The following is a 12,780-nucleotide window of genomic DNA, read 5'->3' on the forward strand; positions in this document are numbered from 1 at the left end:
TCATTGGTCCGCTCCGTTCGAGGGCGGGGACGAGGGGGGGGGGAATTCCCAGACGTGTCTCTAGAGCTCAGAACAAATATTAATTTCATCACACATTGACACTCATTCTGCTCGGGGAGCCGGAAAGAACAACCGTCTGTGTCGAGATAACGCAATATGGACGGTGAGTACAACTTCTCTAAATTGAGAACGAGGGAGTGCATGTGACTTCGGTCTACGACTGCAGAGGGAGAGAACTGAATACATGTATTCATTATTGAATTACAAACTACATCCAAAGTAAATATACGAACAAAAAAACCCTCTGTTTATCGGTTTTAAATGACCATTTTATTAGAAGAGCATCTTGTCCCTGTTAGTAGCGCACTTGGACTCAGAGCCTGCCTAAAACGCGCCCCCTCGCTTCCCTTCCACAGCTCATCTGCCGCCCTTGCTGGGGGACAACCAACATACAAGTAAGTCCACATTTATGTTAGTTTTCAAATGTCATGTGAACGCTGGCGAACATCGCTGGCCGTTTCCCCTCTTCGTGGTCGTTACTTCTTGCTTTCTACTTCCTCATTTATTTTAATGGAAGGCTCGCGACAAAGGTTTTTTTTTATTGACAAGGGTGGGTGAGCAGGTGGGAGTGCGGGGGCCAAGGAAGGAGCAATTGTTGACGGGGGGGGGGGGGAGGGGGGGGGGGCTGGCCTAGTACTATGGGCTGGTAGTTACTTTTTTTTTATTTTATTTTATTTTTATTTTTTTTTTATTGCCATGGGCCCCCCCTGGGCTGTGGGCCCCTAGAATCGTCATCACCTTTCACCCCTTTACGGCGGCCCTGCCTAAATGTCTATTAGGGATTGCATGCCAGTTTGGCTTTGCGCCTTTCTTCCTGAATGTAACCTGGTTTAGAAGCGTTGTGCCAAGGTTTAGCGTAGTGGCAGTGGCACTAAACGCGTAAAACAGCATTGTTTTAATGGAAGGGTGTCACCATTGTCAGACTTGGAGTTGAAATAAGTGCCATGCATGAGGGAAACATCTGTCCTTTTACTTTAATTAGCTCTAGCCCAACACTATCCTGCGTCTTTATTTTGAATCATATCTCTCACCACGGCATTAACCACAATCATAACCAACACTACGGTGCACTGGGCCTACTCGTGGCCATTACATTTGAATTACTACGCAAAGAGGTTCATGATTAACGGGCGGTCTTCCACCATTCCTGGTTCCCTGCAGTGGCTGTACCAGAGGTCCAGATCTTTGAGCAGCCCAAGCAGAGAGGCATGCGCTTCAGGTACAAGTGTGAGGGTCGCTCCGCTGGAAGCATCCCCGGGGAGCGGAGTTTTGACAACAACAGGACCTACCCAAGTATCCAGGTAGATAGAGACAAACACACGCGCGCGCACACACACACACACACACACCCTCCTGGGGACACACACAGACAGGTGTTCTGCAGGTGGGTGCGATTCCAAACTCTTAAGGCTTTGCTCACTGGGATGGCCCTCATGATTAACTGCATCCTGTTGATTAATCACGTCCTCCCATTATGGGGAACACCTTAATTGGCACCAACACCGTTGGTGCACACCTTTCCACCAACAGCATGATCAGAAGGGTTCTCTACACATAACACACGTACAACTAAGAAGTTTATATTGCGATGTAATTTAATAGATACATTCACAAGTTCAGTGGGAGTAGGCCGCCTCTGCATCTACCATCACCTGTTGCAAACACTGCCCAGCTGGGCACTTTATTGACTTGTGTCCCACTCCTCTGTTTTTGTTAGGTACACATGTCACATGTTTTTAACCAATAAGATATCTGTTAATTATCTGCCTCGTTATCTGGCCGTTAATCGATAAGTTATTGACCTCCAGTTTGTGACCAACCAAGGTAAATCTCTTATTGTTTTAAACCCAAGTTTTAGTTAAGAACTCTTCTCCCTAGCTGTGAAAAAATACCAAACTGTCGATTACTTGTTGGGTGTTTTGCTCCCTAATCTCCTACGCCCTCACTGCATGGCTCTACTCAGGTGTAAAAGTCAGACGAGTATGACCGCAGTGTGCAGCCCTATAGTGAAGACAATAGAGCGATATTGGGCTTAGAATTATCAGCTCTCTCTGCGTTAAATGAATTAGCGGAGTAAAGCATAATCCAATTACTCATCATTGTCCGATCCTTCATTCGACCTGATTTATATAGGGCATCCCTACCTTTTATGATTTAGTGTAGTTATAACTCAATGCAAGTCATATGAGTCGCTATTATGTAAATCGAGTTAAAAATGCATTGCTGTGTCCTAACCGAACCCGACCGATCTCTTTCGTGTAGATCCTGAATTACTGTGGTAAGGGGAAGGTGCGTGTTTCCTTGGTGACCAAGAGTGAGCCCTACCGGCCCCACCCCCACGACCTGGTGGGAAAGGACTGCAAGGAAGGGTACTACGAGGCGGAGTTCGGGCCGGAGCGCAGGGTCATTGCGTGAGTACCCCCAACTCTCTCTGTAACCGTCCTTTTCAGTAGCATTCCCTGTTTGTCCTTTCAAGGAGAAAAGCTGTCATTAGTCTTATCAGAGCACATTCGGGCTCAAGGATTTGAACATTCAAAAGAACAATTTTGGATGAGACATGTGAAACATCTGCAAAGGCTTACCTTGAAAAATATGGACAGACGTATGATGCACACACAAACAATGTCACACATCTACACATTATTAGTTCAACAGTGACGAGGTTTGAAATGGGGAATTCCCCAAGTCACATCATCGCTCTCATTGCCTGTTTTAGAGAGAGAGAAGGATGAGTGTGTGTGTGTGTGTGTGGGAGTACTCAGTCACGCATGTCGTGTTTACGTTTATCGCAAATTATATTGGCTCTGATACCATCAGAGATCAGTCTTAGCCTTAATGAATTGATCAATTACAATAACAACTAATTTAATTGATAAATGCCACATATTCGGTTATGTATTCCCAAAAAATGTGGTATGATGTAGCATAGGGACAGCGGTGTATGGAGTGGTTTCCACTTCAAATACAGTTAAAACAGCCATGTTAAAAGGAATGGGATGTTTTAAACCATCAGTAACAAACCCAAACCTTTTGGTACCGCAGTTTACCCTTTGGTACTCAGACAAACCACATAATCGATTTAGTTTGTTATTCCAAAACCAAACCGACTTTGCCATTAAAAGATTGAGTGATGTTGCATGGGGTTTTGGGAAGGTATGTGGGGTGTTTGTGGAAGTAGCCAACTTGTACTTAAAGAGATGTCTGTGTCTTCCGGCGCTAGCTTCCAGAACCTGGGCATCCAGTGTGTGAGGAGGAGGGAGGTGAAGGAGGCCATCATGCAGCGAATCACCAGAGGAATCAACCCTTTTCATGGTAAGCTCTCTCTCTCTCTCTCTCGCTCTCTCGCTCGCTCGATTCATCTCCCATTTGAGAATTGCACAAATGCATCGGTCTGAGACATTTCAGTTGTCAGTAGCTTTAAATAGTCTTCCTCCTTAATGGTGTGAGGGTTGTCAGGTACTGACTATCACGTGTGACGCGATCTTACTGTCTCTTTAAGATCGCGTCACACGTGTGTTGATATGCCGGTCGGCGCGATGTCTGAATTTAACGGTTTTTATGTGACAAAAAGAACGACCTGCCGTTGCTTGTCAAGGTGAGACATTTTCTCTTCCCTTCTTTTATCGCAATTTCTCTTGTTGTGCGGTTTGTGTGTGTGTGTGTGTGTGTGTGTGTGTGTGTGTGTGTGTGTGTGTGTGTGTGTGTGTCTGTGTGTGTCTGTGTGTGTGTGTGTGTGTGTGTGTGTGTGTGTGTGTGTGTGCGTTTCCGTGTGTGTTTGTGTGTGAGCTGCAGGCTGCTTGGCACATGCACACATGACTGGTGCGACAGGCCTGCTTTTATAGTAGTAAGATTTATTTATTTAGCTAACTATCAACCTTCCTCACACAAATATGAACGAAAATGGTTGAAAATGTGCTTTTTGAGCATTTTGTTTCTATGTAGTTGGCCTTGCGTATGATTCCCATGCTGGGGAAAATTGTGCGTCTGAAAGCAGTGGTGGTTCAGTGGGCAGCCCCCTGCCTCACCCCCCCGGCGTGTGGTGCAGACAGATGGCTGTGGCGGCGGCCGCCCCTCATGTACTAACAGGAGTTGGGCTCCACTTCCCCATTCCATCTTGACGTTGCTCAATCCAGTGCGGCGCTGGATGCCACCGGAGAGCTGGAAGCGCGGCATTCATTAACAGCCTAGCGTGCGGGGGAGGGGGAGGCAGAGCAACGCGGGGCTTCCCCATATTTACAGCAACGGCACTTTTATAGGCCTTCTTCTTTGGCGAAATGACATGGTTGTTCGGCTACGTTTTTTTTGGTTGAGAGGGCGAGGAACGTACGTGTGTGCGAGCGCACACACACACACACACACACACACACACACACACACACACACACACACACACACACACACACACACACACACACACACACACACACACACACACACACACACTATGGTTAGCCCATGGTTGTGCTTTGTGGGATGGACGATTTAGTATCTTGGTTCTTTGTTGTTTCGTAATCCAGGAGAGTTATACGTGGTTCCTCATTGTCCATGTCACAAGTTCCTTGTGTGAGACTGCAGCAGTAGAGCTGGAGCACTATTCAACCCCGCCCCTTATTAGGGGTCCAAGCCAACAGGTTGGATCCCTATTGTTTTTGTAAGGATTTTTTTTATTATTATTATTATTATTATTATTATTGCTTTTCTAATGCTAATGTGATGGATGTGTACAGTGTGCAACACTCAAAGCTGTCTTCCCAGTGATCTGGTACCCAGATCTGTTGAGAGTATCAATCTTGATTAGGTTGTACGCATTGAGAGCCAATTTGTTTCTTTGTTCATTCAATCATTTGTAGGTTACTATTTTGAATAATCTATATTGTCTATATAAAATCCCACAATCAATTGAGCCACATGTTTATTGTCCCTCGTGCTATGAGAGATTTGGAGAACAGAAGCGAGCGGAAAGATTGGTAGGTCATTTTCTCAGCAAGATTTATTGTAGCCCACTATTATTCTTACTTCACTTCTGCTGTGAAACTCGCATTTCCTGTGTGCAGAAAGAGTCTCATACAGTCTCTCTCATCATTAACCAGAGCATAGAGATCTGCATCTTTTTGTTTGTGTCTGTACACGTTTGTGTTGGAGTGTTCCGTCAGTCACCAGCACCAACGTTACGTTTGTAGTTTGCATCAGTGCTTCAGCGAGCTTGGTCTTATGTTGGTCCACAACATGGCCTCAGGCTTTGAAATCCTATGAACCCTTTCCCAAAAGGATCATCAGATATGGCTCTGGGGCTGATATGGTTCTGGTCTCCTCATTACTCTTTAGCGCAGTCTACCACAACAATGATCACTATACTTAGAAATCTATTTTGAAATATCAACACAATATGACTGCTTGAACTGTATTACAGTGCATCTAATTTGCAGGCAATATGATCCAATCTGGTGATTATTGTAGCTATGGCAGCTCAGGTGATAGATGAATGTTATTCACATGATGTCCATCCCTCAGCTTGATTAACCGGACTGAACTGGTCTAGCACTCATCCACATTCTGGGTGAGTCATGTCGTAGAACTTGTAGTGGTTGTGTATGACACCCGTCTCCCACTCTAGTTTTTTCTCTCTCCCTTGGCCTCATTCTCAAGGTACATATTAATACCAATAGATATGCACATGCAAATCAAGTGGGCACACACACCTTCACACTCTTTCCAACCCATGGCCAACGCACTTGAACATGCTACACAAACAAACAGCCAGGTGATCTCTCTCTGTCTCTCTCTGTCGCTCTGTCTCTGTCACTGTCACTCTTTTGCTCTTTTTCTCTCACCCCCCCCCCCCCCCCCCCCCCCCCCCCCTCTTCAACTCTCATACAAAACAAGAGGTGTCAATATATTTTCCGACCATATATTTGATCTTCTTCTCTCTCCCTCCCTTTCACTTTCTCCACCGTTGTCGTTGCCAAATGCAAGCTTGAACCTATCACCCAAACACAAAGTAGAAATACGGGTAAGCACCATTTGAAGACGGTGCAACTTGGTACAGGCAACAGTAAGAGGCACAGCACTTATATTCTCTAGAGAGGAGGGGAGGGGATTAGGAACAACAGTTTATTGGTAACTAGGGCAGCCATTCACATACTAGTCCAAAGACATAAACAGATATCTTCTAGAGTTAGTCCGCTTTGTCTTTTTTACTCCGGGAGGGGTCAGTGTCGTGGTTTGGTTGATGGTGGTGCTGGTGAGGTGGAATGGTAGAAAGTCCGGGGTCATGTTCTCTACTCCCCCTCCCTAACCCCTGAATCCTCTCCACAGGAGGCATGCACGTCCTCTCCGACGCAGGCATTCGTGTGCTCAGTTTCCACCTGAGGAGGAGTGACGTGGTCGCCTCAGTAGGTGGTGGGCCGGGACTCCGCACAGCAAGTCTGAGTTTAACCCTGAGTTTTTTGAGCGGAGAGCAAAGATGCAGAGATTTGAAGGAAGTCAGTGGGATGTGAAACTTAGTTTGTGTGGGTGTCTGTTGTTGCGGCGGGAGGTGCATGTGTGCATCTTCAGCAGGTGGTGTGTGTGTGTGTGTGTGGGTTCGCTGGGGTGGCTGCATACTACTAACTGCTGTGTGTAGGCTTATGCCGTTGCGTGACGTATTTGATGGGGAGCCATGGTTGAGTTTGCATGAGGGTAGCCTTCCACCCCTCCCTCACCCCCCCCCCCCCCCCCCCCCCCCCACCAAACCAGACAGCTAGTCAGTCTGTCAGACTCTCGTCTATGTCGGGGATAATATCCAAGACTCCAAACCATAATCAATGAAATAACCTAATCAGTATTCAATAGCTCTGCTATATTGACCTTGTGTCTCTGTGTGTGCAGTGCCCAAGGAGCAGCTTGTGCAGACCGAGGAGTATGACCTGAACGTGGTGCGTCTCTGCATCGAGGTGTTCCTCCAGGACCAGAGCGGACATTACTCCATCAAGCCCCTCGTCACCAACCCCATCTACGACAACCGTGAGTGGCCACGCTAACCCCCCCCCCCGCGTCATCTGGTCAGCCCTGCAATGAGATTCGGCTTGAGACATGCAGGCCCCACCTGTGTGGTGATGGATCTGCATCACTGCCATTTACACCAATTGTTGGTAGATTTGAACAGAATATTACAATTTATTTAATCTGTTGTTCAATGGTCTTTTCTCCACAAAGTTTGAGAAAAGACCATTAGTAAATCAGAACCGTATAAGATCACAAAATCTACTACATATACAGTATTATCACAAAAAATTTATATCTATCTATGCTATATATATATATATATATATTCAAGACCAGAAAGCCTTCATTATTGCTCAATTCATAATTAATCAATAATCCAAAAATGACCAGACATGTCCATAGCACATGGCTCTAAGGTGATTAGCAGCTAGCTTTATTCTCAACTGTTGTACAGACAGAGGCTGTTCATTGTTCCGCACACACACAAAGAGAAAGGGGAAGTTCTCTGCACTCACTCAACAAGCTGCCCTGTTACCATAGTGCACTTCCTCTTTTCTAGCAGCCATCATGTGACTCGATCAGTTTAAATTCTAAACCGAAAGCGCTGTTGTTATTACACTCCCTTTTTGGTGAAAGTATCACCCAAAGATAATGAATTTATCTTCGTGTTCACGGATCATTTTCACAATTATACACGCAGGCTGCTGTCTAATTAACCAAATCTGTAACCCATCACTCTATAAACTGTCGTCCATGACCATTAAAGGCTGCCTTCGAGACATACTGAGCTATCAGAAGACGATGTTGGATCTAATGTGTGTGTGTGTCCTCAGGTGCCCCAAATACGGCTGAGTTGAGGATCTGTCGAGTCAACAGGAACAGTGGTGCCGTTAGGGGAGGAGATGAGATCTTCTTGCTGTGTGACAAAGTTCAAAAAGGTACACAATCTAACCCAATGATCAGCCATTAAAAATGATTTTGGTGGGGCGGGGCAGGAAGTTGATTTAACGCTCCAACCAGCAAGGGCAACGTGAGTGTGCGCCGGTGTGTCGGGGACGTCACTCTGAAGTGGGCTCTGATTGTCATCCGAGCCCACTTCAGAGTTACGAGGGCAAAGATTTCTTTAAACCAATTTGGCATCATCAGGCTTGACTCACGTTCTTTTGGGGGGGACTGAGAAAAATCCAACCCATACCTCGGGATAGAAGAGGCTTAATGCAGGTACCCCCACATGTTCCTAGTCCCTATTGTGGACCGACAACCTGACGGCCAGGCAAGACTGTTTCTCAAGACCTGCTATATAGTGTTTACTGTCGGAGTCAGCCCGGCTCTAAAAGGCTTGCAGTGGGTAGGAGGCCTCAGCTCGAAGGGACCTTTTTAAAACATGTATATCTTATCACACTTGGTTATCACTTTATTTGTGTTAACATCTGCACTCATTTATTTTCCTTCCCCTCAACCGCCATTCTTTGCCATCAGCCATCTTTGTGTTCATTCATTCACACATTCGTCCATCTCTGCCCTCCCTCTTCCTCTCTGCCTCCACCCGCGCCCCTCAGACGACATCGAGGTTCGCTTCTTCACCAAAGAAGGCTGGGAGGCCAGGGGCACCTTCTCCCAGGCGGACGTCCACCGGCAGGTGGCCATCGTCTTCAAGAGCCCCCCCTACTACGACGCCACCATCACCAATCCCGTGGTCGTGCAGATGCAGCTGCGCCGGCCCACTGACCAGGAAGTGAGCGAGGCCATCAACTTCCATTACCAGCCCGACGACAAAGGTGGGAAGTGTTCGAGAGTGGTAACCAACGAACCGCAGGGTTGCTAATTCGTGGCACTCGGTTGAATAAAACAAATAGGATCGTGTTTTATTGGCCAGCGGTTGCCAGCCACTCACACTGTCTTCTCTACGTGCTGCTGCTTTTTCTTGTCAGAAATCTAGATCAAAAGACAAAGTGTAGCTAGTTACTAAAGTTACTGAAGACAGATACATTCACCTCGGTGGTAGCGCATGTCCAAATTAATGATATAAACTCGTGTATAAAATGGCTGATGGTCATGATATACTTTTTAATTATATATTCTCTCTGTTAAATTAACCATTTCACTGTTTTTCAGATCCGTATGGTTATAACGAGAAGAAGCGGAGATTGGAGCATAATTTCCAAATGAAGAAGTCTGATCCGTCAGGTAATTAATAACGTTTATTTACAGTTCCCTGTGTCAGTGTGTCCCATTTGCTGTGTTGGGTTGCCAGGGTTAACAATGGTTTGGAACCCAAATCACCCCAACTAGTAAAATACGTTGGATCTCACCCTTTGATCCTCCTCCTACAGCTGGTTCCCTGACTGGTTTGACAGCCAACCGGCAAAAACTAGTACCATTTAGCGCCATGATGGGCCACAGAAAAGGTCAGTGTTTCAGCCTGGCTCGTACTTTGCTCATCCTCCCATCCACGATCAACTTAATTTGACCCGCTATTGTCTTCGTTCTTTTTTCTTCAGACAACAATCCAATTCCGAGGAGCCTCGCATCGGCAATGCACCAAACCTCTGTAGCACTTAACACGGCCTTCAACCTTGCCCCTCCACGCACCTCCGGGTTGCCATTTCCTCAGCCCGCTGGTGTTTCACACACCCAATCGTGGCGAAGCCCCAACCCAGCATTCTCCATGGACACCATCAGGGCCCACCCACTTTGCACCATGAGCCCTGCAGGGCACAACGTTAGGCCGCAGCAGCCTAATGCTGCCTCTGGTTACCCTGCTGGCACCAACCTCTTACCCGAGCTTTCCGTGAAGGACTTGCTGTGCTTGGATCCGGAACTCCATGGTTCGATATGCCAGGCACTACACCAGCCCCAGCATTATATCTTTCAGCCGCCACAGCAGCAGCAGCAGCAACAACAACAGCAGCAGCAGCAGCAACAACCGCAGCAGCAGCAACAGCAGCAGCCGCAGCAACATCAGCATCAACAACTTCAACAACACAGGGTGGAGTGCGGCACGGAGACCACAGGCCAGAGCATTCCCGGTGCCCAGAGCCATGGTCTCCAGCCTGCATGGTCTGGTGTTGCTTCCCCTAGCCCCATGGAGGGCACCTTGAATGGGCCAGGAGATGGCATGGGCAACCCAGGGCTCGGTAGTTTTCCCCTCTTGGAGGGGATTGAGGGAGATGATTTTATCAAGGGTCTGATGGCCGGATGGCCTCATAATGGTTTCCAGGTGAAACAGGAACAGGTTGCTGGTGGACAGGACAACCGTGCTCCTTTCATACAACCCACGATGGAAAGTCAGGGTATCACTTACACTGACCTGCTTCCAAGGCCCATGAACAATGGCATCAGCAGCGAATCAATGGCACAAGACGGCGGCAATAGCTGCAAACATCCTAATCCAAACAGCCGCATCTCCCAACAAGGCTACTTCTCCTCTCTGGCTGACTGGGTCAATCAGACCAATGACACGACCAAGTGACTGACCAAAATAACTTGGGGACAATTGAGGATGAACAAAATGCAATGCCTCATTTGAGTTGCTCATTTGGAGGCTGATGAGTTTTTTTCATGTATGCAGTTAGCTCTTATGGTAGACCAAGGTTTTCCAATCTCATATTAGCACTGGTATCTTTTCAATACAAATCTACTGCTGTCTGAGTGTCCTCTGGGTACTGGTAGCATATAGGTGGGTGTGTTCTCATAGGAGGGAGAGTTGGATGGATGTAAAAACATGTCTCTAACATCAGCCAGCTAAACGGTAAACAATTGGTATTGGTCCCTTTTGGATAGTGTTTCGTCATTGTTTTACCACCAGTTATATCAACAACGCATTGGGTAAATGTTATGTGTTTGTATATATGCTGTATATTTCTGCAACACTCAGGCTGTAAGCGGCCATCTTGCCGACGTGCTCGAAACACGGCAAGTTAGGGAAATTTCCAATGAGGAAGTGGGAGAAATCACAGTCACCAGCGGCACTGTGACGTATTTCCTTTGTAATGACTATGTCATACCACTGTGCTCGTAGCGATCCTATGAAAGTCAACAGAGTATTGGGTTGTGAACCCTTTACAATACACCTCTTGTTTTGTTTGCCCTTTACCTTGTTCTTACACTATCTGTGGGCATCTGATGGAGACTGTGTGGCTTTTCCAGGACCGTGGGGGCAGGGCGGAGCTATGAACAGACTCGGATTGTGTTTAGCTTAGTAAATTGATCTCTCACGCCATTGGTCAGTGTACGGCTGCTCAACAATCTCCTTTCAATTGTTTAGAAAAAAAGGTACATAATACTCTGCTTAGCTTTTAGTGGGCATACATATAAATCGCACATTCCTATGTATTGCACTTATTTCAAGACAAAATGTTGGTAGAATGGGACCTTTTTGACACAATAAATGTTAAATGACTAATTCCAGTAGTTCCTGTTATTTTCTTGTCTCTGTGTTGCTATGCGTCGATCCATGGTAGCGTACAACCTTGTCTTGACCTATTCACAGAGTATGTCCTTGGATAACACTAGAGCACTATGTAACTGGGTGTCTATCATCAATTATAGCTCTATAAAAGAACAGGGGGGGGTGAGATGTTGCTATTTTATCACCAGGTGTGAGCTAGCATTACAAGCCTGTTTTAAATCTGCCATTCCATGTGCGTTAGTGACATCACACATCACAAGTGGGAGTGTCCGCCTAGATATATACCTAGAATCAGTCAACTAGCCTAACCAGTGGACAGTTGCAAATGTTGCTTACCTATCATTCCTAAAGATGGACACTCATTACAAGTTACAAACTTCTTGTAATGGCTTATCAAGCTCACACCTGGTGGTAAAACAAGGGCCCTTTAATGGAGCTTCAAGAACTTTGCTTTTTTTTACTTTTCCTTTACTATTTAGTGTTCTATTGCATTGTAATAACATTGCAAAATGGTTGACAAACTATGGGGAAGCAGGGTGGCATGGGGAACATGGGACATCTAGTCTCCAGGAGTCCCACATGCTACAGCAGAAGACCAAAAACTGGAAATGGGAGAGTAATGCCATACTTTCTGTTTCATTAGGCCAATATTTTGCTGAAGAGAAACTACTTTAGTGGATTTAGTTTTCGGAAGGGGATTTTAATAATGATATTCCTCAGCGGCCAGCCTACACAGTGTTCATTAATAACATCCAACAGACATCCACCAAACAGGATGTTTTTGCTTATCTTCCTACTGGAAAGAGTTTACTACTGCTGGCTGATTTTGTGTTTGTAGTTAGTCAATTACACGCTTACAGATCCGCGCCTCCACTAACATGATTGTTCCAATTCAAATTTAACCCAGTGTGCCGGAGTCAGATTAGTGAGCCAATGGCGTTCAAATAGCCACATTTTAGGATAATCATTATAAAATATAAAAATATTCCTAGATTTAGAAAATGTGTTTGACAGTGTGGACCAGGAGTTGGTTTGGAAACCTATATGGTGCACAATTGCATCCCGGCGGGATTCCATAGTGCCCTAGTGCTATCGGTGTTACTGAACAGAATTGGTAACTCTTTATAATAATGTTCAGTCATAGGTAATTGATAAGTCTTGTGATAAGCCTTATGACTAATCATTAACAAAAAATGCATATACATGTGCAGAGGATCAATATGTGCACGGCCTATTCAGTGGACTGTACGGACTGTTGACCTATCAATTATAAAACTTGGTGGACACTCCCACTTGTGATGTCACTAGCAGGAGTCAATTTTGAC

At 45.9% G+C, this 12,780-nt stretch overlaps 1 protein-coding gene across 1 annotated transcript; it reads left to right on the plus strand.

The window, feature by feature from the left end:
- The first annotated feature begins 39 nt into the window (after nucleotides 1-39).
- Nucleotides 40-12,565, plus strand: rel (v-rel avian reticuloendotheliosis viral oncogene homolog). The gene is made up of 11 exons (XM_056609671.1): nucleotides 40-163; nucleotides 417-455; nucleotides 1,222-1,361; nucleotides 2,323-2,471; nucleotides 3,281-3,372; nucleotides 6,928-7,062; nucleotides 7,878-7,982; nucleotides 8,604-8,822; nucleotides 9,160-9,231; nucleotides 9,378-9,452; nucleotides 9,546-12,565. The coding sequence occupies exons 1-11, from the start codon at nucleotides 157-159 to the stop codon at nucleotides 10,514-10,516; spliced, it is 2,004 nt and encodes a 667-aa protein (XP_056465646.1). The 5' UTR covers nucleotides 40-156; the 3' UTR covers nucleotides 10,517-12,565.
- Nucleotides 12,566-12,780: the final 215 nt, after the last annotated feature.

The sequence above is a fragment of the Gadus chalcogrammus genome, chromosome 15 (genome assembly GCF_026213295.1).
Source record: "Gadus chalcogrammus isolate NIFS_2021 chromosome 15, NIFS_Gcha_1.0, whole genome shotgun sequence".
NCBI classification, from domain to species: domain Eukaryota; kingdom Metazoa; phylum Chordata; class Actinopteri; order Gadiformes; family Gadidae; genus Gadus; species Gadus chalcogrammus.

What these genes read in the sequence shown, in the direction of transcription:
- rel (XM_056609671.1), top strand. An exon ending in GGGGGACAACCAACATACAA is followed by an intron (nt 456 to 1,221) that starts GTAAGTCCACAT and finishes GGTTCCCTGCAG; the next exon opens with TGGCTGTACCAGAGGTCCAG. An exon ending in CATGATGGGCCACAGAAAAG is followed by an intron (nt 9,453 to 9,545) that starts GTCAGTGTTTCA and finishes TTTTTTCTTCAG; the next exon opens with ACAACAATCCAATTCCGAGG.